This window comes from Cheilinus undulatus, linkage group 12, assembly GCF_018320785.1.
Source record: "Cheilinus undulatus linkage group 12, ASM1832078v1, whole genome shotgun sequence".
Lineage (NCBI taxonomy): Eukaryota > Metazoa > Chordata > Actinopteri > Labriformes > Labridae > Cheilinus > Cheilinus undulatus.
Window position 1 is genome coordinate 30,262,542 of NC_054876.1, and position 27,747 is coordinate 30,290,288.

General features: G+C 38.8%; 1 protein-coding gene across 9 annotated transcripts in view; it reads left to right on the plus strand.

The window, feature by feature from the left end:
• The window catches only part of nbeaa (neurobeachin a), a 164,433-nt gene that overhangs the window by 85,020 nt on the left and 51,666 nt on the right, over window positions 1-27,747 (plus strand). For all 9 annotated transcript variants that reach the window (XM_041801758.1, XM_041801759.1, XM_041801760.1 and 6 more), the window contains exons 12-22: window positions 3,547-3,699; window positions 8,031-8,199; window positions 15,622-15,701; window positions 16,018-16,080; window positions 16,467-16,564; window positions 19,615-19,707; window positions 22,246-22,354; window positions 22,463-22,544; window positions 22,731-22,854; window positions 22,980-23,172; window positions 25,445-26,131. In XM_041801758.1, the coding sequence (XP_041657692.1) occupies window positions 3,547-3,699; window positions 8,031-8,199; window positions 15,622-15,701; window positions 16,018-16,080; window positions 16,467-16,564; window positions 19,615-19,707; window positions 22,246-22,354; window positions 22,463-22,544; window positions 22,731-22,854; window positions 22,980-23,172; window positions 25,445-26,131 (1,851 nt within the window). The remainder of the gene's footprint in view (window positions 1-3,546; window positions 3,700-8,030; window positions 8,200-15,621; window positions 15,702-16,017; window positions 16,081-16,466; window positions 16,565-19,614; window positions 19,708-22,245; window positions 22,355-22,462; window positions 22,545-22,730; window positions 22,855-22,979; window positions 23,173-25,444; window positions 26,132-27,747) is intronic.

The following is a 27,747-nucleotide window of genomic DNA, read 5'->3' on the forward strand; positions in this document are numbered from 1 at the left end:
AAAGAGTGCAAAGTGACAACATTACCTCAGATAACCTAGACAAGCATATTTAGCCAACTTTATTAGCTACCACCTTCAAATAACATTTCTAGTTTGTGAGGTTGTTAAAATTCTTATTCCACCAAGTAATCCCTCTTAAAATCTGGGAATTATATTGATAAAACTATCCATGACTCTAGTTGTCAGCTCACCACTTTGGTAAATGTCAAGTTTTGAATTAATGATGAATTATTATTGAAAGAATTACATCCCAAATGCACTCAAACTGAACAGCATATTTAAAACACTGCTGTTATAGACAGTTATTTTACTTTGTCATGTAATTAGTACCATTAACAAAGCAACAGGTACTGAGCATTATAGAATATATATAATTTAAAACTTTCAGCTCATTTAACTGTATTGATTTAACAAAAATGAAGCAGTATTTATTACAGCAAATATTTATTTCAGAACAACCACTGTTGATGCTAAATCCATGTAGTAAGCCCTGTATGGGAAGTTACACCCTCATTCATAGCTACAGTAGACCCACAGGAATAGTGTCGTATCCACCTTATTTACTTATTTACAGCTTACAATACAAACAGTGTGAACATGTGATTACAAAAATATATCTCTATATTTACAATTTCGAGTTGAATTCCTATTGAAACAACTGTTGTTCGTAGTTAGCAATGGTCATTAGCTGCTGTACTAGAATGTATGTATTTAATGTACTTCAACTTTAGCACCGGAAGTTTTGCCCACATTCAGTAGTGGCCCCAGGATTAAGGTGGATACTTTTGTTTACTCGTAGATTTTTGAGGCTGTAGCCAGTGGTTGTTCATTTTATTTATTTGAGTGTAGACAAAGCAGCGTTCTTCATGATACCTTTGTATGTCATGTTTTAAAGTGGTTCAGTCTCCATTATTTTTATGATCGGTCAAAAAATATCAAAACTTAAGAAGACCTACAGAATTTCCATTGTTTTGCTAACTGGCTGCTGCTACAAGAGACTGTTAAATTGCACAAATGCAATCACAATGTTCTGAAACATTGCCACTGTATTTGTGCACTATATCTAGCACAGTGTGAATGAGTTTGCATGCATTTTTTTAAATAAAAAACAAAAACAACATCTTTTTGTTACTACCAGATTGGAACACTTCTGAGTACGGTTTATTTAATTCTACCCTTGTATCTCAGTTTAAAATTCTTGTCTATAACGCAATCCCAATAAGCAGCAACACACATTGCAGCTTTGAAAAGGATCATCTATTTAGATCTTCACTTTCTAGCACAAAGCAATGGCAATAGTCAGTTAGTCAGTTTCTGGCTTGCCGCAAGTCACAGTGTGTGTCAAATGTGAAACAAAAGAATATAGGGAGAAACTGTTGTTAAGTGAGCTGTTTCATATTTAGATGCTGGTGCAAATGAGAATTTTCACCTTTGGAAACTGTTAACACACACACCTGAGATTACACAACGGAAAAGCTCCTGCTGACAGTAATTAAATTTGGTAAACATTTCCTGTACAGTAAGCTGACTGCATCCTGACACTGGAAGTTAAATGCTATTTTCATTTAAATGGCTACTCTTTAATCTATATGAATCTAAAGTTAAATATGTTCTGGCTTCTGATGTGTACATGTTCATGTGCATCATGTGTTCGTTTCACTGTTATTAAATTGTCAATCAGTAACCATGGCAACTATGTCACTGCTGAACTGTACAGAAGAAATTTTATTTGGTTACACTGCAGAGACACTTGTTGGTGATTTAATGTTTGAACCTTCCATTATGGAAAGTATTTATGTCGAGATCGCCAAAAATTCAGTTGGATAAATGTCTGCTGTGTGATTAAAGTGATTGTCATTTACATTATACAACAAGAAAGAAATTTAAGCCTATGGGGCACTATTACAGGCATTGTTTTGCCAGTATTCCTCAAAATCATGTCAGCTTTTCCAAATTTTTGAAGATTTGCAAAAGCTTGTGCAGGCGTAGGTTCACAGCAATGGATAACCTTGTCATCGGCATAAAAATTAAAAGAAGCATTCGGAATATTCCGTCCAAGACAATTGGTATAAATAGTACACAACATTGGTCCAAAACCTGAACCTTGAGGTACCTCCTTTTGGATTTGTAGTACCTCTGATGTTACACCCTCTAATTGAACACTCTGGGTTCTGCCAGCGAGATCGTTTGCAAACTGCCCAGTGGCATGCTTTAAGAATCCAGTAGCTTTAAGACAATTCAGAAAGATTCTGAGATTGAGAGTGTCAAATGCTGTAGAGAAATTTACAAAGAGAGACAGAAAACACTTTTTATCTAAGGGCTTTAGAATATCATTGAAAGTGGGAGTGCTGTGTTTTTTTCTAAAACCTGACTGAAAGGTAGATAGAATGGAGTTAAAAGACAGTCTAGTTCAGTCAGTGAGCCTAGTTCTTTTCTTTTCTTTTATCAAAGAATTCTGCCCAGTTCTGCTAAAACCACCACTATAGCTACATCTACTCAAATCTCTTCACTAGTAGCCATTGTTTACATGCTTGCAGTACAACTAAACCACACCTATAGGCTCTGCCCCATTCTTCTCTAAAGTCCCTGGTTGGTTCAGTCATTCTCTGGCCAGAAACAGCTTGAAGCTTTGCAAGATGGATCCATCTGATGACAGACATGGAGTCTGGCCAATCCATGAGCCTTGGAATGTCAATGAAGCCAAGTTTTCACATTAAAAAATGCCAGAGGGTGCACATTAAGCTTTTACAAATGTGTTTAGTCTTCAGATTTTTTTAACTAGGCAAGCTACATACCCAAGATAAAAAAAGTCCATGTCTATCCCATGTGATGGCAAGTCTAAGCTCAAAGAGTGTAAGTCTGTGAAAAATTTGCTTCTTCATCTTTATTTACAGCATAAACAGTAGTATCATTAAAGACTTTAAAGATGTGTAATCTGTTTGGTTTAATACATGTTTTGGTAAAATCTCTATTTTTTAAAATACATTTTTGCAATTTCATATTTTAACTGTGATTTTTGTTTTGTTTTGTGTTGTTGTTTCCTTATTAGCCAATTACAGTAATCTAGTCGTTACACTGAAAAACACTTTCTTTTATATATTTTCTATGGATGGATGGATGGAAAAACAAGTGCAAGTTCAAGTAAAAGTAAAAAAAAAAGGTTTGATAAAAATGGACTGTAAAATCCATCTGAGCGGATACGATCTTGATCTTTGTCAGAGAGAAGGTCAAGGGAAAGAGGGAGCGTAGACAAGAGCAAAAAAAGAGCCAGCAATTACTTCCTAATGCTATCTGTGCAACCAAAGGGAACAAAACAAAGATCCTCAAGGTCGTTACTTCAAGAAAGATTGGCTTTAAAAGCCAACAAATAAGTCTAGAGTGAACCTCTTGAGCTTGATCAGGTTCATCTGAGGGAAGCAGGAAACAGTGCTCTGTGAAGTCGCATTACACAGGTTATTAAAAGTTGATTGCTACTGAAAATGAATGTTTTCAGTCATGCTGGATTACAGCTTACTGTATATTTGTTTTGCTTTTTCTTTTGCCCAGTCATCACGAGTCCACATCACCAGGGCGGTGCTTGAACAGTTCTTGTCCTTCGCCAAATATCTGGATGGTTTACCTCACGGAGCGCCACTCCTCAAACAGCTCTGTGACCATGTCCTCTTCAACGCCGCCATCTGGATTCACACCCCTGCCAAGGTTTGTTTGCTCATGTGTGTGTTTGTGTGACCTTGCTACAGAAAAGAACAACTAAAGCCTGAATAAAAAGAAAACAGGCATGACATATAGAGGGATTTTTCTGAACGGGATAAAAACTGAGACAGGCTTCAAATAGGGAAAACAAAAAAAAAAGGAGAGGCTGACATCTCACTGCCCCTAACAATCATATAAGAAAGGATGTTGCAGGACACAGTGGGTGGAGCTCACACATCAAGCAGGGAAAGGACAGTGCGTACAAGCGAAGGAAAAGTGACATTTGCAGAGACCTGGGGAAAGCAGAGATGTGTAGTTCCTCTCTTCCCTCCCTCTCTCTCTGAGTTAGATGTGAGTGTTTCTGGCATTCCCGGGGGGGGGGCAGTCCGCTCTCCTCCTCCATTATTTTCAGAACTTCCTGACTCCCTGTCTTCTTCCCTTTGACCCTGCAATGTGATTGGCTCTTAGGTAAAGCAGTACCGCTCTCCAGGGCGAGCTGGAGTTAAGACAGGAGACATGTGACTGAGCTGCTGCTGCCGCTTTAGTGACTTTAAAGAAGACATGAGAGTCAGAAACCAACAGCCTGAACATAGCAGTTCAAAGTGGCTAGACAATGTGATTGCCTGTTGGGTTTTTAGCTTTAATGGAGCACTGTTGCAGAAAATTACAAGGAATTCCTTATAAACATCACAAGTCAACAGGGAAGTAGGGAAACAAGACATGCATAATAAATGTTCTGAGCAGTGGCACACACAAAAATCTCTTATCCTTTAATCTTACTCCACTGCACCTTTCCTACGCTCTTTGAGCTTTATTATTTCCCACCTCTCTGGGTGTTTCTAGCACCTTCATTTTGGGCGTGAATAGTCTTGGTTGGTTGGTTTTCACACTTTTTCGATAAAATGTTGCATAATAGCTTTGGTCCATGTTCACACAGGGACATTTACAAGTGGATCAAAATACGTGATGTGTGATGAAAATGCTCTCCAATTGGTCAGAATGTCTTGGGGTTTGTGAATACGTATACAGAGTGGATTATGCAACTTTGATAAATGGGCTTACACATGAAATAAATTGTTCAGATAAATGTCAAATTTGCTTTATAGAATAAATGAATAAAATAATGTGAGGGGGAACTTAATTTTAACTATGTCAAAGTATCAAAACAATCTAAACCAGAGTGATAATGTTACCAAATTACACTGATTGCTGCATTTAATAATCAACAGTAGAAGATGACATCTAGCAGGAGAGAACCAAACACAACCAGTTAGTTTACAAGAGGGTTGTACCAGTAATAAGCTCCACAGCACAGTGGGTGTCTGTCTGATACGAGGGACACAGTAAACGCAGTTTTGTTTTTTGTTTTTTTTAATTTGAAATCAGATCCTATTATTTCTCCATTAATAACCAAAGTGAAAAAAGTGTCCATGCCCACCTGAGAGTGATGCCCAGGTTAAGTCTTATGTCTGGGAAGTGTTGAATGTTCATAATCTTTGTAATTTTTAACATACAGACAGCAGTCTGGTGAGTGGAAGAAAAAAACAACTTACCCAGTTGTTTTTGAAGATCCCTCTAGGCCAGTGGTTCTCAACTGGTCCAGCCTCAGGACCCATCAACATCTTTGCTGACGACCCAAATTTCCACAAATTTTTGTCAGTGCATGTTTAGTAAATAACAATATTGCAATTAAGATCTGGGATGGAACAGAATTTATGACAGAAATGAGGGACAGGACAAAAATGTTTTATACCCCCTTTCCCCATGATAACATAGAAAGTCAATTTTCCAGAGATCTTGAAAATTGTTTCACTAACATGGCAAAGCTGCTTTTTCATTGCAACAAAGGGAATAGATGACTTGAAATATTGATAAAACATTTAAATGTACCTATTATCACAATAAAACAGACTAAAAGCAACGGTACTGTTGCATGCACTTCATAGACTTTTGCCACACTTTTTTTCCAGATACACATTCGCGACCCACTGAAAACCAGTGTTAATCTAGGCTGGAGGATTTTCTTTTAGTGTAGTCTAGTAATTTCATTAATATATTCTAATAAATAAGGTTACATAGAGGTTAATTATCAATCTAAGAGTTTTCTCCAGTGAAGACTGTAAAACTGAAGAAGAAAAATATGAGGAAAGAGAAGGTTAAGGCTTTAAATGTAAACATGAAGAAAAATCACTGCATAGCTTTAACTTTAAAATGATGAGATATGGCAAAAAAGTAGGCAATTTGTAAAAAAGAGAAGTTTCACGTGCTAATCTTTTGATGCTCGCACTTCTGATTGTACTACCATGGTCAACAAGGTCCACTTTACAAATCTCACAGATAATCTCTATGTTACAGAAGCAGAGTTTAGTTTGTCACCAGCTAAAGGCGAGGGAGGAATAATTATGTCACACACTTACATTAACAAACACTCGCTGTCTGAGAAAGGAAAAAAAGCAATTGATAGCTGAGAGGAGGAGCAAGGTGGTTCTTGAAATTTGTTCTTCTGAAATCGCAATGAAAAGTTGATTTAGTCCGTGAAAAATATCTCATAAATTACATCATACCAGTCCTCTATAGTTAGAGCTGCTAACTAAAGCCAAGTACTTAGTTTTCTTATCTGTAGGTTACAGTAACTTACTGTAGTTTTCATTAAGCAAGGTTTTTAACTTTGTCATGATAATAGTAAAAATCAAACCACAATGATACTTGTTTTATACTATTGAAACAAAAACAGTCGCTTTAGTGACTTTATAGGTTTATTTCTTGTTCTGATTGACCAAAAATGTATATTTACCTGCACATTGTCTGAAATGCACTAATACATTGGCAATTTTTGATTTCCTAACACTGCCAGTGTAATTGTGCAATTTAGATCATGAGCAGGAATGCATGTGATTTTTAATAAGGGATGCACAATATAAATTTTTTGCTGATATCCAATATGCCGATATTTACCAATTCATTTTAGCCAACAGCGATATTGATTATGATATTAAAATGTGTATTTCCCTAAAATGTCAGTCCTTTAAACACATTTTAATGTATAAAGATGAATGAAGAAACGCACTTAAAACAGTACTCAAAACACACTTTGAAGTTTAAAGATTGAGAATGAACAAAGAAAAAGACTTAGGTCTGTTTGTCCAGCCTTTAACATTACAAACTTATTAGTTAAACTTGCAAAAAATTTACAGTTGGTACATGCTGATATTAACACCCAAAATATTGGCAGAAATTTTAAAATCTGCCGATACCAGTATCAGGCTGATAATATCATGCATCCCTATTTTAAATGTATTGATACTACCCTACACAAATGTCTAATGAAAGTGATTTAGTTTTTTTGAAGTTCTTGGTTTTTTTTTAATAGTATCAGTCATTAAAATGTAGAAAATTTCACAATTTCTATACACATTGTGTGAAACAGTACCGAATATTGAATTCTGAGGACTTAATTTTCAACTATTTTGCTCTGATCTAGTAATTTCAGATGCAGATGCAGCCATCCCTGTAACAGATCAACACAGAGGTGTAATGTGAGAAATGTAATGAAGGCCATTTGAACTGCAGTCATCATTAATTGTAAGCTGTGATGTGGTTTAGTCAGGCCTCAGAGCTCCCCTAATTTTCAGCCATGAGTCACCCCCATTAAGGGTGGTCCACAGCAAGACGGTCACTGTAATGAGCTCAGAGATTTGTGAGCACATGGTGGGCTCAAATCTGAACTCGGGTGATGGAGAGAGTTGGTTTAAGGATTATGGATTATTATTTAGGAGTGGCAAACAGGAACAGTAGGAGGTAAAAAAAAAGAGCAATTGGAAAGCGCTCTCCTTAAATGTCATTGCTGCTTAAGAAGCTTCTTAGTTATTTGATGGCTTCAGGCACAGAAACATCAAAAATAACACAAAGCGGAAACAACTTCAGTGCTCTTGCTCGAGGGAAGTTTCCTCCTGTCCCCCTGTGGCTGTCTATTCACAATAAACGTGCCTTTTGTTTGAACACCAGAAACACACAGAGAAGATTTGTTTCAACCCAGCAGGTTGCTGACAGTTTGTATTTGTCCGTCACCCTTTATGTTTGTCTGTCTGAAGGTTGTCAACATTTTAGTAATGAATCGCTGCCAACCTATTGGTGCAGTTTAGACAGCATGAAGGAATTCACCTATGAATTTTTAATAATAAGACAATTAATAACCCAGCTCAGGAGCTATATCACTGTTGCTGTGGTTTCCAAATAGACTACTAGAACCATATCAAAATTAAAAACTCTGGTATCTGTCTACCTTAGTGTGTGTTTATGTTTATATTAACCTTGATATTTCAATTGTTTGTATACAGGTCCAGCTTTCCCTCTACACATATTTGTCATCGGAGTTCATCGGCACAGCTACCATCTACACCACCATCCGACGTGTCGGCACTGTCCTGCAGCTTATGCACACCCTCAAGTACTATTACTGGGCCATCAACCCACTGGAGTGCAGCGGTATCAGTCCCAAAGGTCTTGGTATGTTTACCCTTGCGCCCCAACATATTCTCTCAACAAAAGAACAAAAGAGTCCATTTTTACAATCAGTTGAACCGGATTCAGCAGGTAAGATGTTTCTTCCTGCTGCATCTGGTTCAAGTAAAAAACAGACAAGCACTCAAGCATTTAGCCTGCCCCCTAACCTTACAGTGAACTCTGGTCAGAGTGCAGCTGCCCTAATCTGTGCCAGACCTGAGAGACAGAAGTTTGGTATTCAGCTTACTGTTTTCTGGCACATTCTCTGTTATACTTTTAATGACCTGTAGGCCACTGTGGCTGATAGATGGGGCAAATTTAAATCACAGTGATCAGAAACACAGCAGGCTGGCTGTTAACTTTTAATAAAGGCAGTGACATCAGCTAACAACAGACTGTATTGAGATGAACTGCTCATTGATTTTATATCGTTGCAGCGTAAGGGGGGTGGGGTAAATTCCCAGAGCAGTTGGTGACGTGGTGTGCTGCTGTATTTGCCCTGGCCAAGTTTAACCAACCAGGAAAGAGCCGAACAACTTTCTGTCTAAATCCAAAATTCCATTATACATAGATCTCAATGTTTTAACATGTTTAAAGAACCTATCTAGTGTGTTAAGAAACAAATTTTAGATTTTACTTCATAGGGACTTTATTTTTTTCTTCCACGATACTTCAGGAGCCCCAGTAACACACACTACATATAAATAGCTTTCTTATCATTTCCAGTTGAGCTATTAGAAGGTGTTTTATGAAAGAGAGAATTTTTTAGGAGGAGTTTCCAAAGAAGCTTTTACTGTAAGTTGACAAATCTGTTCTAGTGAACTGCTTAATACAACCCTTTGAAGACCCCTTGAAGTCAGCATCCCATAAAAAATAAATAGCTAACTGAATTGTAATACATATTCTAGGCTATTTTAGGTTAAGATTCCACAGCTAGATCAAGATGCATGAAATGAAGGTTTCTTCTTTGTTTTTTCTTCCAGTGCAGAGATAATAATAAAAAATATGTGGTAGATTTTGCTTCACACAGACTCATATGTGACTCCCTCTTCCCTTGATAATGTGTCTGTGTTGCTGGAAGTGAATAAGATCACTACATAAAAGATAATTTGCCTTAAAATGTTTCTTAAAAGGAAAAGCTGATTGTATGAGAGGACTCTGCACCAAAGTCAAATCTTTTTGTTCTCATGAAATTCATTCACATTCCTCTGGACCTTTTTTTAAATGCATGATATTTGGAAACATCACAGTAAAGACTATTTGAAAAAGAGCAGCAAACATAAAGAACATAATTTTCCAAACACTACATGGAGTTAAAATCAGATTTGATTTTCTCTGCCTTTGTAATTCAGGAGAGAACAGTGCTTGCTGCAGAGCCAAGCTTCAGAAAGGTTGGAGCAGGCCTTTTACTTTAATCAACCTCTTCTTCTGCCCGCGACCCTTCACCGACGATGAGTACGCATCCATGTTGCCATGGCAACAGACCAATTTGATTGGCAGATCCAAGGGAGCTTTTGGAATTTCTAATCATGTGTCTGTCTGGCTCCCTTTCTGTTTGGTGATATTGCTGTTTGACTGCTGGGATTTGGCTCCGTAAAGACGAGCTGATAACAGCAGCAATTAGCCTCACACACGTACTAATGGCTGCTCAAAGCAAAAGGATAACGTTAGATGTGCTTTGGAAGTGTGCACTCGACTTTTCTGTAAGAGGGTGATATGCATTGATGGAATTAATTTTGCATAACAATGGGCAGATATTTTGATCATGAAAAAGGCTTTGTGGATGGAATTTTTTTTTAAGTTAGCTTTAGCCTGTAGTAAAGACATTAATCCAAACAGCTTTATACAATTGGTTACAAATACGTTGCTATTTTCTAAGCCTTTTCTTATTCAACCACCTAAGACTATTTGATGTAAAATTTCAAACTGCTTTTAAAAATACAAAAGAGAGAGAGTGTGTATAGTACCTGGTAAATCCACCTCAGGCCTTTTGCACGGTGCAGATGCACTGCTTTTTAACTCTACAGCTGAATAAAAATGCAGTAGAAACATTAATTAAATATATTCCATGGAGAGAAACAATAATTATTTTGAAACAAATAAGTAATAACATAAATATTTATGCATTAGTTTATTTTTTTATTATTCATAAGCATTTCCTGAAAACTTCTATTCATTTGACCTCATTAATTCAACTGTTTTATGTGTTGTGATGTACTTTTAATCCACTGCTTCTAACCTGGAGTATTGGTCTCTGTAGGAGTGGCATCTAAAAGATCTCATGGGATCAAAGACAGTGTCTGCATTAATGCATTAATGAAGATGAATTAATTTCCATAAGTGTATAAAAATTATTTCATTTGCTATTAATTGCATGATTTATTGTTCCATTTTGGTTAAGCCGCTGCAGCATCTACCTGCAGCCACAGCGATGTAAAACAAGTCCACTACTGCTTCTTAATGTCTCATTTCACTTTTAAAATACAGACAGCTTAGTGGACAGGTTAGAGTCATCATTTGCACCTTGTGTTATCAAACATTTGTCTTCATGCTGTTTTCATATTTTCCTTTTCAACCCAGAAGAAGTTCCTTTTTCTGTGACTAACTTCTGTTCAAGTCATGAATTTCATCGTTCACAGTGCATATTAGAAGAACAAAAAGAAACCGTGAAAACTCATCAGGGATATTTGAGTGTGCAACTTTTTATTATTCTCAGTAGTATGTTTAATAAAATGCTTTATTTAAAACTTGTGTTTCTCGCAAGTCCATGGCCCGCTCAAAGACAAGCCTTGTTCACAATGTAAAATGTATTAAAATATTTCAAACACTTCAGGATACAGAAGGTGTGATACTACATGCATGCAAATTAAGTGCAAAGAAAGGAAAAAGAGAGATTATGGATGATCGTATCAATCACGAAAGGCTTGCTAGATAGCTTGCAGCCTTCTTTGAGGGATGCTGCAGTGACACATGCATTGACCTCCACTCACTCCTGCCCATATGGATGTGTGTTTTTGTGTGAGGAGAGGGAGGGAAAATGAGCTGATGCTGTAATGAGCCAAACTTCTTAACTGTGCAGACGTTTATGATATGATACATGGGGTCACTGTGAAAAATAATTGTGAAGTTCTTAGTTTATGTAGGATTTTCCCACATTAGGAGAGGGAGACCTGCAGTAATTCAATATTTTGTGCATGATTCCTGAAACCCAAGAGCCAAGTTCAGGCCCTGCTTCATGTCATGATCTTTTATCAACCTGAAGTCCCTTTATCTTTCAAAATAAAAGCAGGTCTGTATCCAAACGAGAAGTCAGTTACCCTTACTTAAAGACAGTACAATAGAAAATATTCTCAATCAAAATATTAAGCGACTTAGTCAGCCACAAGTAATAATGAAATCAGTCAGAATTTACCTTAATTTTTGCCAGCATTACCTGACATACCAGACAGACTGTGTCACATCACCACCGTATGGGATATATTTCACATCAAACAGGGCAACAGCCTATAGTTTGTGTTTAAAAAGGGCAAAACCTTTCATGAAGATTGAGAGAATGATAGGATTAATGTTCTGTCTGTCCAGTTCTGATAAATCTGTCATTTAGCTACATCTTCTTATTGATTCATTTATTCTCAGACCGGTCAAAACATTTCAGTTTGAAGCTTTGCAAGCTAGATCTGCTAGATGACAGACATGGAATCTGGCCAGTCCATCGGCTTTGTCAGTGATATAACCCTGTTGTTTGTCATGTGGAGAAAGTGTCCGACTGTGTGGGACTCCCTTTTTTTTTCGAAACAAGAAAGAAACAAGCTTAAAGAAAAAGGTTTATGTCCCATCATTTATGCTATACCCTGATGTGTGTTGTTTTATTATAATGTACTGTGAATAGTGTGCAAAATCTGATAATGAATCTTCTTTAGTATTCTTAAGCACTCACAGAGGAATGTAGAAAAACAAGCTGAACAAAAAACCCTGCATTATTTCTCAGTATTTTTAGCCAAAACCATTTAATGGGCATGTTTAGATGTTTAAAGATGCCCAAATTATTTCAGCAAGCACACCATTGTGTACATTGATGCACACACAAAGGAACAGAAATTCAAAAGGTTCATTAAATAAACCCCCTTTGATTCCTCTCAGGTTGTCATTATCTGGCAGAAATTGGATCTTTTCACAGTAATTAGATAAAAGCGTCAAGTCAGTTCGGGATTAAAAGAAAATAAAATGAATTTCATGAAGTAAAAGAGGATAATTAAGGTTGCCCTGAAGAAGCGGTTTAGATGAATGCAAGCTTTGTTTAAATCCTCTGGTGACAAAAGCGACTTTAAATCGGAGGTTGCACTTGCACACATGCACCTGGTGCTCTCGTTTGACACGGACCTGCTGTGTAGCCCTGATGGTTAATGAGTGTCACCATCCCTCCAACATGTACCAGCTTGACAGATAAAAGGATGATGGATCACAGGGGATCGCTTCAGTGTCATGTTTGGGCTTCAGTCAAGAGCTGGTGAGCGGCCTGAAACACCTACGCACTCATATGATTCAGGGGCAGCAGAGCATGACAGAGATATAGAGGGAGAATCCTCATATCTTCTTTCCTTCAGACCCTCCATCTTTGATGTTTTTGTTCACTCACTTCCTCTGGCTAAGCAGCTACAAGTCCAGTATCTGCAACGGTTCTCAGAGGCAGGGGGCGTTTTACTGAACTTCCAATAAACACTGTTTTGCACACTTAATACTTTCCATTTTTTGTTGATCTGAAATCAGGCTGATTCCAAACATCCTGACACAGCAGAGAATGCACTGGCTTTATGCACATAAGCCAAACATCATAAGCTTTTATTGTTGCCCTATAAACCTAAGAAACATCAGTAGTGAATATAGAGTGCTGATGAGAGTAGGTATCTTTAGTTTATTGTGTACCAGCCAAGTTTGTTTGGTGCTGAAATCTGTAGAAGAGAGTTTAAACTAGGAAAGAGAAGTCAGTTTAAATTGGTGCAGAGGCCTTTCAGGTAAAAATACACTGGTATAACCTGCCTTGATCTGAGTGGTTGTAGTATTGTCGACTCTTTGACATCATTTGCCATTAGTGCATTATATTTGGCAGCCGCTTTGGCTGACTCATCACTGCCTTAAGCTATTTGTGTATCTGGTACACATAGTTATAAAATAACTATAAAAAAAGTATAATTTCAACACCAAGATAAATAGAAAAATGAGTTTTTAGTTTTCTTCTTTGATAGCATTTAATAGTGCAGTTATTCTGTAGTTGAATATAAGTATAACAAAAAGTAGTTAATAACCTTGGCTGAAGATGAGTTTTGTGTGTCTGGGTACACATGTGTGAAGTAGGGCTGTAAAATGATTAAAATGTTTCATTAAATTAATCACAGGTTTCTGTTGATTAATCATGATTAATCACATATTGATGCCCAAGTCCCCTGTTACCACTTGCCAAACTCCAGTGAACCGCTCGCCCGCAACAATAATAATCAGTATACAGTTTATTTGCTATCCATTTGGGAATTGTGCTCACCAACATGTCACAGGCAGACTTCCTGAGGAGCCTGCATTGCTCAGTGAAGGGGGTTTAGTGTAGCACTAAAACTCCCTTCACTGATCCATGCATGCTTCGCATTGAGGTGGTACTTAAGGCTGGTATTGCTATAAACTATAACTTCTTCCCACAGAGTGTACATATCACTTTAATTGTCTTGAATGGTGCGTCTTTGGGTTTTTTTGGAACACAAACGTCCAATCCAGAAGGTCAACATTTTCATCACAATCATCAATCTGCTTTGTTTGTTGGGATAGCTTTGACCGTCTGACTGCGTTAGTGCGGTGACAAGTGCATATTGGGTGGAATTGTGGAAAATATTGGAAGGCTCCTTCTGTGTTTGCGCTAAATGCATTAGAAAAATAACAAATTAATCCTGTAACTTAATCATAACACATTAACTCATTTTTCACAACTGAAGTGTAAAAGCATTACAGCCCTTAAAAGTTTCTCCTTGAGGACATGCCATATTGTATCTAGCGTATCAAACTGTATCATATCCTATCGTATCATATTGTATTGTTTCCAGTGAAGATAGCATATCATATCATTTGGTATGAAGTTGTTTCTTTATGAATTGCTTGAATGTTTATTGGTATAGCGACTGAAATAAAGCAGGTAAACTGTTCATCACTACAGTATTTAAAGCCAGAGCTAATTTGTAATGCCAATCCCTAGCTGGGCCCTTAAAATACAGAAAACTCGACAACAAATACACAAAAAAACACAATCAAAATCTGTTATCCTAATGAACTGTATTGTATAGTGTTGTATTGTATGGTATGATATGTACTATATTATTATTATTGTTTTTTTTGTTTTGTTTTTTTTTACATTTGCAAATATAAGAGGAACAGTGTTTGTGGGAAATGTGCTATTACATTTGCAGTAGTCAACTGCTATTTCAGTTGTGGGATTATTACATTAAAAGCAGCAGATTTGTATTGAATTTGTGGTTTGTTAAATTTGTGGGCAGTTGTTATGTTTGCATGTGTTACATATGCTCAATTTAGAAACCATTCGTTTTACGATGCAATCATCATGACTATGTTTTTTCCAATCTTCACAAACATTAAAGTCCGTTTTTGTAAAAATGCAATTAGCTAATTCCCAATCTCTAACAATAAAATGCTAAATATCACTTTACCTTTTTTTCTTTATAGAAATAAATAAAAGTTCTTTAATTTAAGGCTATAAGGTTGCTGATAAAAATGTTTATTCTTTATAAAAGTGACACTGATATGTGCTATTGCTTCAACCTCTGATATCCAACAAGAGAAGCTAAATGCAGACAGTGCACACATACACAGAGGACTAAGGCAGTTATGACTCACAATAATGAAGTAAATGCTTTGACAGTGTCATTAATGTCAGAGCTTTCAGACGGCCGCAGTGACATCACACCCAACATGAGAAATTGCTTGTGCTATGCCTCAGCTGCTTTTGTGTTTTAAGCTTGATTATTCCTTGGTAGCTCAGCACAGCAAACAGATGACGGAGTGTCAGAGCTTTAGAGTGTATACACTGGATTACACATCGCCTGTTTGGTTTGGATCATTTGGTCCATCAATCACGTTTTTGTAAATTGCCGTGTCTTAGCTGTAATCAGTTAGATTAGTACAACTATAAAATATCCAGATTGCCAAATTGCCTCTGGAGTAACTGGAAGGGATTTTCAGTTTACACTTCGATCATAGAGTCTGTGTTTATGTGTATGTTAACATGTTTTTCTCTGCTCTCCAGGAAGCCTAATAAAACCTAATATCAGTAAACAGTAGGGCTCACTGAGACAACAGACTGATCATTATCGTGCATAAAAATGGATTTTTAACAGGAAATTGTTCTTTTGTTTGTTTGTGTTTGTTAAGACGGACCACGGCCATCACAGAAGGAGATCATCTCACTCCGAGCCTTCATGCTTCTCTTCCTCAAACAGCTCATCCTAAAGGTACAGCGAGTAAAATGCATTATAATCTTTACCACAGCTTCAGTAGCAAGAAATCACCTTTTCCAGTATGTCCTGTGTAGTTCTCTTCCCTGCTAGAGGATACTTGTTTTATCTGAGTGTGGAGAATCTCATCAGATCAGGAGCATAAAAGGAGCTGTGTAGCTTTTGTGTTTATTAGTGCTTGTATTGATTAAGGACATTTCGGCATGAATGAGATTGAGAGATCAACCAAGAATAGGATGAATGCAGTCATTTAAGGTTAATGAAAAAAATTATGAAGTTTTTTGGATTTATTTTTTTATTTTTTTTTTCCCAGGACCGGGGTGTGAAGGAGGATGAGCTGCAGAGCATTCTCAACTACCTGCTGACCATGCATGAGGTAAATGCTTGGTTTCTATGTCTAACGACATACTGAGAGAGAGATGGGGAAGACAATGAGAGTGGACAAGTAAAGCTGGTGTGCATTATAATTTGTGGGCTGGACTTATAGTCCATTCAAAGGAGTGAGAGTGTGAGTCAGCTCAGGCGCTGTGACAGCATGAAGAATGGTGCAACAATGAAGTGAACAGAATGTACTCTTCTGTAACAATTACATCTATTCTTGCTCTGCTATACCACCTGCTCCGCTACAGCCCCCCTACTCCCTTCTCGTCCAGTCTTACAACTCTGTCTTTGTCCTCTTCACCCCTCCATTGATCCGTCTGTTCAAGCTTCATCTGTCTCCTTTATTTACCTGTTCACCTTTTCTCTTTCTTCTCCCTGCAGGATGAGAACATCCACGATGTGCTCCAGCTTTTGGTCGCTCTCATGTCAGAACACCCAGCATCTATGATCCCAGCATTTGACCAGAGGAATGGGATAAGGTGAATACTTTTGCTTTAACTTCCATTACAAGAGGTGCCTTTTTGACTGACCGCTGAGGTCTGCCCTACATATGACTTTGTCCGTATACTGACTGACTGGCTGAGTAACTGAGTGAGTGACCCTACTTCCAAAGGCCTACCATGACAGAGTTGCGTTTGCTTGGACTGAATGCTGTCGGTAATGGCTACTGTGTTAACTAGAGCCATACATACAGAGCTGCGCTATGGGCGGGGTTTAGTGGGACTGAAAGCCCTCTAAGGGCTGTCTTCACTGCTCTAAATACTCAGATATAGCTTTAGCACTGTGTTCGTTTTACCAGAACTGCACCACGTTTTTGTATGAAATAAAGAATAAAACAAACCTAAAAGCTTTTGGGAAAGATGTTTTTACTTCTCTACTGACCTGCTTTGGAGTGACTATGTGATAGTTGAGGGGGAAAAGGTAACTTCTTGTGTGAATGCTTGTAGTAAAAAGACTGCTGGTGAATTAACCATTAGCTTTGACTTAGTCACAGCAGCACTTTTGTCAAAACCAGACATTTCTTTATTAAAACAAGAGAAGAGGGCAACCAGAGCTGGTGACTCGAGTCTGCAACTTGAACTCCAGTCGCACAAATCGGTGACTTGAGACTTGGAATCATACGCAAGACTCCAGACTTGACTCAGAGTCTTGATTTTAGACTTCTGCACAGTCTTCTGTTTTTAATTTTTCATCAAGATCTCCTGTCCCCCGTCACTCATTCTCCTATCGTCCCTTTCTCTTTGACCATTCTTGGGTCTTTAACGCTGCAGCGTCGGATGCTCTCTCATCTTTGTCTGTTTTCACGCTGCATAACAATGACACACACAAACACGATGCTCATGCACACACCTACACTAAAATGCACGCTAACATGTTGGTAGGCTAGACTTCAGGCTTCCATCTGTTGAGGGCAAAAGTTTCAGAATACTGGAGAATAAACAGTAGCACTTTCTCCTCTTAAAGCTCCTCTCTGACCATGGAGGACCAGTGCGTCAGCGCTGTGTGTGTGCGCTCAAACTGTGTGTGTTTGTGTCGCCCACATGAGCCAGGGGTGTGCACTATGTTAAAAAAAGGTAAAAATTCCCTTAATACTATATGTTTATGGGGAACAAATAAATGTTAAAATCTACACATTTGAGTTGTTAAGAGAACGCTACTGAGACGTTTGACACGTCTTTATTTGCAGGAAATATGATAAATGTGATGTTTATTAGTGTTTCATATGTACACAGAGAAGATCTAACAGGAGAGAGAGGGGACAGCATTTAGCTATACATTTAAGTTGCCACAATAAATTTGGCTAACAAAAAATAACAATAATGACAAAATCACTTTGCCAGCCAGGCATTTCAACAGGCACCCCAGATAGTTGCGGTCAGCCATATACTAGGCTTTAACTAGTCTTGTTTATTTTTGGGCTGTGCCTTCATTTTGAGGGACAGAAAAGTGGATAGAGTCCGAAAGTAGGGAGAGAGAGTGGGGAATGACATGTTTTAAAGGAGCCACAGGCCAGGTTTGAACCCTGAGTTCAAGAGTCTCTGCACATAGAGTAGGCAGAAAAAAGCCAGCGGGCTACTGGTGCTCTGCTACCTCCTAAAAAGTATTAGACCTAAAACTGTTTTTAGCCACTTTTTTATATGAACTAGTGCACATTAATTTGATTTGATTGTACTTCATGCATCATGCACAAAGACTGCCCTAACATCATGAGTTTATAAGATACCAGAAATACCATTGCAGTGTTCCAAAAAATCAATTCATAGCAAGAAATTAAAACGTTTAATGATCTTTTCCCAGCTCAGTCATCCATTATTAGCTGGATCCATTATTAGCCCAGTGCTTCCCAATGTGAGGGCCCACTGGTGGGACCTGGAGGCCCTTAAGGTGGGCCATCACAGGTCATGTAAGATACATTAAAACCAGACAAACAACCACATTTTAAATTATCATAAAATGCTTATTTAAAAGTTAATGATTATTAAAAGGAATCTCAGCCAGAGGGTTTGATTCACATGCTGCTTTTTTGTCACAGAGTCAGTGTCACAGTTTAATTGGTGTTGGATTAACTAGTGACACTCCATTAAATGTTCTGCTTGTCCACTCACTTCATGATTCTCAGAGTTTATTAGTGCATTTGAGGACAAAACCTTGCTTGGAGAGTTTGCAGAGTTGCAAAGTACTATTAAAGGGATGAATACTGGTAAAGAAAATGTAAGTGACTTTACAGGTATCTGATCAAAAATATGTAAACACTGCTGGCTTGTTCATTGTATTTTGGCACTCTGCAAATCCTTATTTGATACAGTTTATGTCTCTGAAGGCACTGATAATTTGTGATGGTTTGGAAGCAGCAGCAAAAAGTGATGTTTGAAGCTATTTCAGCTGGCACACGTCAACCAGAATAACTATGAGTCTTATGGATGAATGAGGGTTTGGTGGGCTCTGGAGAATTTTCAAATTTGCCAAAGGTTGGCCAAGCCTGTATCAGCTTATTACTTTATATCTATTGTCTTGGGTGGATCAGTTGTTGATTTACAACTTTTAATGAAAGAGAGAGATTGTAGTGCTGACTGTATCAGTGTTTTTTCACTGAGGAAGAAAAGATGTCTCTACATCCACAGGAAGTTTTCTGACTTTTACCTTGGTGAACCTTACCTCCCTGTCCCTCTGGTTACCTCCTATGTGAGGCTTTCTGTAGTTCTGCTGATCAATTTAAGAATATTTGTGCCTTCCAGTAGAGCAGGGGTGGATCCAGACTTTTCTACTCAGATCTGGAAAAATCCCAAAAGCGCACCTGGATATTAATGTTTTAGTTGCTAGGCAGACTGGGAATTTTTTTCCCTTTTTTTTAATCACCCTTTAGACTGCCAGAAAAAAACTGTTCTGCCAGAATGTTCAGTTGTTTATTATCAGGCTGCAAGGGTTTGTTTACTACATGCTTAAGTTTTATGTTTTCTGCTCTAAATTTTGGCTCCTCTAATCATTTAATTTATATGTTTAATATGTCTTTGTGTTTGAAATGTTACAGGGTGATCTGCAAACTCCTGGCCTCTAAGAGTGAAAGCATTCGGGTCCAGGCCCTCAAAGTCCTTGGCTACTTCCTGAAGCACCTCGGTCACAAGTCAGTACCTCTTTGTCTCTGTCTGATGGTTTTCTTTGTGTGGTTCTCAGTTTAATGATGACTCACTGAAAACAGGAAGTACCTCAAGCTCTTCTTCTGATTTTGCCATCACAACTGAAACACAGATCCTATTTAGTATGCCTGCAAGTGAGAACAAACACTGCAGTAAAACTAAAAAACTACGGCAGCACAGCCTCCAGTGAGACACAAAATAGCTGTTTGTTTGTTCGTGTATGCAAAAGATAATGTCCTCATCATCATGTCCAGGTGGAATAATCATGTCGACACCGTGCACTGGCAGGGTGGAGGGACCTTGATGAGCAGCAATGAATGCTGGGGGATTTATTCCTCCCACGTGACATACACATGTCTCGCTGCACGACATGAGAGCAGGCAGTTAAACTGCACCTGAGCCCTGCACATTCACTCCCCCACCTACTTAGCATCTGCTCCAACCAAACAGCCTTTCAGTTTACTTTTGATACCTGTGGAAATGAAATATTTATTCAGGTAAAAATGTAGTCATACAGTGAACAGAACATTATAAAGATAAACACTTGAACTTTTTCGGTGTTTTTTCACAAAATGCTTTGACCGTTTCAAATGACCTACATACTTTCTCACAGATATCCAACTATAGGTCATATCAGTTATGTGTTCAGTTAGGACTGAATAAAATGGCTATAATTCCAAAATGATTAATGCAATATTTTTGTGAAATCCCTTAAAATAAAACTAAAAGTCCAGATTTCAGTCACACGTGTTTTTGGCTGACTACTCAGCCCTACACATGGGTCTGTATGTGACTGCATGACTGACTGACCAAGTAACTGAATGAATGACTACACTTTCAGAGCCTTACAGAGTTGCAGCAGCGGGACATCAAAATATTTAATGTCTAATATGAAAAGATGTTCTTGCTCTATTCCCGCTCTGCTTCGGCATGGGTTTGCTGGTGTATCCAATGGCTGCTGCTGCGGTAGCTGTAAGCTCGGATGTAGCTGTTTGAAAGCGGCAGTTTAATCGGAACTGGATCACGTTTCTTTTTAAAACAAGAGCAAAGAGCCACACCGAAAGCTTGTCTTTGCAGAGAAGATGTTTATGCACATCTTCTGACTGGCTTTAGCATCAGTTTCATTCACCGAGAAGCTCCACCATTATCAATCTAAGGCAGCAGTAGCCTGTCAGCTCAAGAGTAGCACATGCACAGGATGCACTTTGTCTTGTCGCTCTGGTTGGCCGTCATGAATATAACAGACAGAAAGTCCCTCCAATCACCTTCTGAGAATTTTTTTGAAAAGTCCTGCCTTCCCAAATGCTTTCTATGGGAGCTTTCCCAGATAAATATGAAATATATCCAAATATATCAATGCAATGGATATGGTATATGGAACAGTTTATCTGGCATGTCAAGTTAATGCTCTGTCTATAGTGCTGTGGATCCTAGTGCAGTGGGACCCTAGGGGACACCTTGTTTAAGGGAGTTGACAGAGCTACTCCTCTCCCCTGTCCGGCATTACAGCAGGCATCCCAGATAGTTGCGGTCAGCCATGAACTAAGTTCTAACTTAGTCTTGTGTTTTAATTTCACATTTGTTGTAGCAGTGGCAGAATCGTAACAAAATCATAAAATTTGTGTTGCCGTTCAAATCAAAAACAACAAACAAATTGGATTTTCTTTTACTTCTCTGACCTTGAGACTGAAACCATAACAACAGGTGTATATTGCTGTATTGCGCACCTCCATGTCGTAAACTCTGAGGGCAAGGCCGGGGCATGTTATTTAAATGACGATTGTTTTTAGCCGCCGTATTTATTAGCACCCACACAGTTGTATGGTGTTATTGGGCAGACACATCCTAAGATGGTTTCTACACCTTAATTTGTGCTGGTTTCTTTTCATGTTTTGACAAATGAGGGTGAGTAGGTGTGAAGTCCTTTATAAATACAGTTGTCATGGTGTATCGTTTTGAAACATTGCATACCTCAGAAATGTAAGATGACATTCTCAGGACTTGTGCTTTTATTTTCCATGATTGGAGATAATTTCAGCCGTACAACAATGAATTACTGTGAAATATCTTAATGTCATTAATGATTACATTGACTTTAGATTAAGGCTCTAGGCTCTAGTTATTAGCTGTTCACGGGGCTTTGAATTAGTTTTGCATACATTTTAGTTTCTTTTTAATAGCACTTAAAAGTTATCTGACCTTGATTTCTTTGTCTGTCATGTAAAAAGGCTCTTAGAGACATTATTCACCCACAGGCAAGGTTTCTAATTTGCAGCCGTATGAATGTTGCCACGGTGACTCCTGCAGCGTTAGTGTTCTGTTAATGCCTCTTGTTAATAATTTCTCTTGTTGGTATTCATCTCTTGTCCTCTTTGGTCCCGTCATAACTGACAGGACCACATGGTGCCAATATCAGACCGTCATGCAGCTTGTGACAATCACTGTCTATTTTAACCCTCATAAATTCTGTTGTGTGAGTGCCAAGCTGTGTGTTTGACTGTGTGTTTCTGTGTGTTTCCCTGCAGGAGGAAGGTGGAGATCATGCACACACACAGCCTGTTCACACTGCTGGGGGAGAGGCTGATGATGCATACCAACACCGTCTCCATCACCACCTACAACACTCTGTATGAGGTAGGTGATTGTGATGTGACGCCCTTTTTAGTCTGTTTGGAGTCATAAGGATCACAGCGATTGTCTCGGCTTGTAATTGACAGCTGTTAATCTTTTGTGTGTGTGCAGATTCTGACAGAGCAGGTCTGTACTCAGGTGGTTCACAAACCCCACCCTGAGCCTGACTCCACTGTCAAGATCCAGAATCCCAGTAAGTCCAAAAACCACTGTTACATAGACTCTTCTTCTTCAGTTTCTTTCTTAATGCCTGGTATCATGTGCTCCCTCCCTATTTTTTCTTTCTCATGTATGCCTTTTTATAAGAATGCCTGTCCTGCTCTCTAATCTCTTTATTCCTCTCCCTTCCCTACTAACTGCTTATTCCTCTCCCACCCAGTGATTCTGAAGGTGGTGGCCACCCTGCTGAAGAACTCCTCCCCAAGCGCTGAGCTGATGGAAGTCAGGAGACTCTTTCTCTCTGACATGATAAAACTCTTCAGCAACAGCCGTGAAAACAGGCGGTAAGAGCACAATCAAAGCTTAAAAAAAAAAAAAAAATCATTTACACCTTAGAATGACTGATACATTCAAATGTAAGTCTTAAAGCGGCCAGACTCACCTGCAAGTTTTTGTGTTTGTGTTCCAGCTGCCTGCTGCAGTGCTCAGTGTGGCAGGACTGGATGTTCTCCCTCGGATATATAAACCCCAAGAACCCTGAGGAGCAGAAAATAACAGAGATGGTTTACAACATCTTTAGGATCCTGCTTTACCATGCAATCAAATACGAATGGGGAGGATGGAGAGTTTGGGTTGATACCTTGTCAATTGCACATTCCAAGGTGATGTATATTCAAGTAACACTGACATCAGTGAGCCCACATGCACAAAGCTGTCAGGGTCAACTATATGTGTGAACACAACCAGACAAAACTTTTTTTTGCCCCAACTTTAAACAGACCTTTCCTAGCCAGGCTTTTGGAAAATTTGCACAGGAAGTAGGGTGTGCTGATGTGTGAAATTACCAGGTTATATTATAAAAAATTGCAGCAAATAGGTTGGCAGGGTTGATGATGTTTGCATCTTGTAACCAGCGAGGAACCAAGTACATAAAGTAGCTGCTTCATCCCCTTTTCTATTCGACAGCATGTTTTTCTCAGCTCTTTGTGTTATCCCACAAGCATGTTCAAGTACACACAGCATCAATGTAGGGGCGAATCCCATGGAATCTTGTTATCTCTGGTCTATCACTGTTACAGCACTGGTATAGCAGTATCCCTTAAGGGAATTCTCAAAATATCAAGGGCAGGCTGCAGAAATTTTCTTGAAATCTTTAGGGGTGCATGAATGAAAAAGGGTTTGATTTCTTAAAGGTCACATATTTTATCCCTTTAAGACAAGTTTATATTGGTCTCAGAGGTCCCCAAAACATGCCTGTGAAGTTTGTTGCTGAGAAACACTCCAGTATTGGATTTTTGTATGTCTAAAAAGCCCTCTGTTTCAACCCTGCTCAGAACGAGCTGTTTCCGTGTCTGTGGCCTTAAATGTTACTGAGCTGTCTGACTCCGCCCCTGACCACTCCTCGCTCAGGAAATGGATGTGGCTTAATAGATGTGGCTCTCCTGAGAGCAGAACTTTCTTCCAAGTGGGGAGGGCCAACTGAACCTGGGGGCAGTGCTGACTCCCCACATGACATCATGAGAATCTGAGAACAACTTGTTTCAGCACACATTTTCTGAAAGATGGTGGGGGGGATTACTGATTCTTGGGGGGATTGTGGACAGGCCAGGGGCACATATTTTTGCTATAAAAACCTGAAAAAGTATATTTTGCATAAAAGGTGACTAACAATTGTTTTTTCTTAATGCACACTACTTTTCAGAACTTACCTCAGCTATTTAGAGCATATAATAGTGCAGTTTTATTTTACATCATTATGTAGTGTTTGTTTTGACTTGAAGTACCAAGATAAATTGAGCAATGTTGTGTTACGTCAATACATTTAAGGTTATTCTATTTAATAAGTGGACGTGTTGTTTTTTGACATAACAAGCACACTCTCTCTGATGGTAAATTTAGTGTTAAAAGTAAAGTGAATAGACCATCATTATAATCAAACCGTCCAAAGGAGCTTTCCAACGTTTAAATGCTCTGCAGCCCTATTACATTTGACATTTTCAGAAGCAGCATTTTCCTTTAAATCCACTGGCTTCTCTCACTATTGTAATTACAATTGCAAACAATCTAAAACAAAATTGCAGAGTGAAATTACAACCTTGAACAACAAAAATGCAAACAACATAAACTCCGAGGCACAAATGTAGTGCCTTCATTTTCACTGAATTGTCATCTGGACCAGAAAACTTCATTGTTGTTGGCAGCATAAGGAGGTAATTTTTTTTTGTTTAGAAATTGCAGCCAGGTTTCTTGGTAGAAAAATAGATAGTAGTGTACCTTTTAGAAACAGCATAGAGATACATCAACAAATAAGTTAACAAGGTCAGACCCTTCCTCAGTCTCCCTGTGATCAATGGGAGAACAAGGATGTTGGTTTTGGAATCTTTGCTTTTCTTTTTTTTACTTTTTGGTTTTATATGTTAAGCTTGTTAACTAATTTGTCAGATCAGGCAGAAATTAGGAATGGTCATGGTTGAGTAATAGGTCACCATGAAAGTGTATTTAAATCTATTCCACAAATGAAGACATAAGACTTAGTATATTGATTTTTAGGTATTGATATTTTGAGTGAAGCTGTCAACAAGGCTGGACTAAATGTATTGATCTGTCCTTACTGACTTTTGTTGATTGTCATTTTCTTTAATTATCCTGCAGCTCCTAAAAGGAGAAACGTGTTGAATGATAAATAGATACAATTATTTTGAATCTGGATCAGCAGTGTTCAGTGATGGGTATCTAACTCACCATTTTTTCCATGGCTGTGAAAAGACGAGGACACATTATGGATGATGGTCTAACCCTGTTAGGCTTGTGTCCCAGATTTATTCCTGATGATGATCTATGAGCCCTATAAGGCCTAATGGAGAAGATATCGATTAAAAAGTTGACTTGTGTCCTGATTAAATAGCCAATAATAACCCCTCTCCTCTGTCACAGGTGACCTATGAAGCCCATAAAGAGTACTTGGCAAAGATGTACGAAGAGTACCAGCGTCAGGAGGAGGAAAACATGAAGAAAGGGAAGAAAGGCTCCGTCTCCACCATCTCTGGGCTTTCTGCAGCACCTGCCCCTGTCGTCAACGGCAACCTGGAGATTGACGACAACTCCCAGACACAGACGCCTGAGAGCGAGGCTGAGTACAGCGAGGGCGCCGGCGGAGACTCACGAAACCTCCTTGCTGAAGGAGCAGTAAAGCGACCCAATGGAGAAGCGCTGACACCCGTGGAGCAGAGCACGGGGCCTGGGGTGAGGGTGGAGGTCCACGACCTGCTGGTAGACATTAAAGCAGAGAAGGTAGAGGCCACAGAGGTGAAGCTGGATGACTTGGACTTGTCTCCAGAAGGCCTGAGTGGAGGTGTAGGTGGGGGAGGTGGAGGAGGAATGGAGAATGGACCTCTGGTGGAGGTGGATTCTCTGCTGGACAGTGCGTACTGTGCTGTAGTTCAAAACCTGAATGGGAATCTGGCACCTAAAGATGACACGGCAGGCTCAGGGGTGGGGATTGGGACAAGCTTGGGGCTTTCTGGCGTCAACCTGGAGGATGATGGGAACATGGGTCCTCTTATTACGCTGGCTGACGAGAAGGACAGTGTCCCAAGCAACAATGGATTTCTCTTCAGCAAGGTAAGATGTAAAGATTCATGTTTGCATGTCCCATGAAAACATGGCTGTGTCCTGGATGTTGGCAGGCTGAGTTCAATCCCAGCCTGTGGCTGTCATTTCTCAATCTCTACCCCCAGTTTCTTACTCTATTCACTGCCCTATCAGCAGTAGTTATAAAACAAAGATAGGGCAGTGAAAAAACAATGTTATTGTCACACAAAATGTGAAAACAAATGTGAAAACTTTACAGTTTGATTCCATTTATAATAGTGAATATTAGATATAAGAGACATATAAATATAATTATAGGGAGCGCAGATGGTCGAGTGGTTTACGGTGCTACCCATGTACATGGGTGGCCTGTGTTCAAATCCGGCCTGTGGCCCTTTACCGCATGTCTCTCCCCACTCTCTTCCCTGGTTCTGAGTCTGTCCTTGCTCTATCAAATAAAGGCATAAAAAGGCCCAAAAATATATCTTTAAAAATAAATAAATGAATGTGATTATGAAACAGTGACAAGGTGGTTGTAAAAGTAACAGTTAAATGGAAAAAATGTAGACAAAAAGATAAAAAAACCTTTGCATCAGACAAATGTAGAAATACATAGAATACACTAAGGTATACAGACAAGTATTGTACACTGTTTTTCTGTATTTCACTTACATATTGAGTGTTTTTTAATAATAAATGATAACATCTTGGATTTATATAGCCCCTTTCAGGGAACCCAAGGACGCTTTATACGAACGCATATGACACAGGTAGACTATGTGAGGGATAAGATGAGTTTAAGGGGTAATTTAGTGAAGACTATTGGCTGTGGTGAACAGGTGGTGCTTGAGACGTTTTTTGAAAATGGATGCATGGATTGAATGGCTAGGAGCCAAACCTTTCCCTGCAGGTCTAGAAGATAATACCAGCAATCAGCCATTAGAAAGAGGTTGTTGCTTCTGGGGCTGTTGAACACAATTTCATCATCCCTGCAATGAAGGCAATCACAGTTGACTCATTGCAGTAGTTTGATTTTACTGCAATAAATAAGACACAACATTATGAAAAAACTGAAATGGGGCTGAGAAATTAATTAGTATTTAGATCAAATTGCAATATGGCCTACTGCAAATTTCAAATAGCTGAGGGTGCATTATTTCTTTGACCTGAAATGTGTGTTAGCTACTAATTTATGTAGTAGAAATGTTATGCTTTTCATATCTTGCCAACATCCAAATGTCATTTTTTTTGGAAATGTTTCAAAAATAACTTTACTTACCTTTGTATTTCCCACTGAAAATAAGAGTGACATAATAATGTAACCTTGCAAAGCAGATGGATACGCCCGTTTCCTTGTTTTTCACTGGCGAATCCATCTTGCAAAGCTGCCATCTGAACCGTTTTGGCCCAGTCAGAAAGTGACAGGACCAATCAGCGACGAGGGGCAGTACTTTCAGACGCAGCAGAGTCGTGACCTAAACAAGCAGCAGCAAGAGCTGGTGCAGTTATGGGGGAAGAGATTAGCATGGATGCTGCTGAAGCACCGGTTTTATCAGAACTTTACAACATTTCTTTGTTTAAAGAAGAACAAAGAACAGCAGTGAGTTGTTTTCAAAACGACAAAAGTCGAGTACTTACATGTCTAT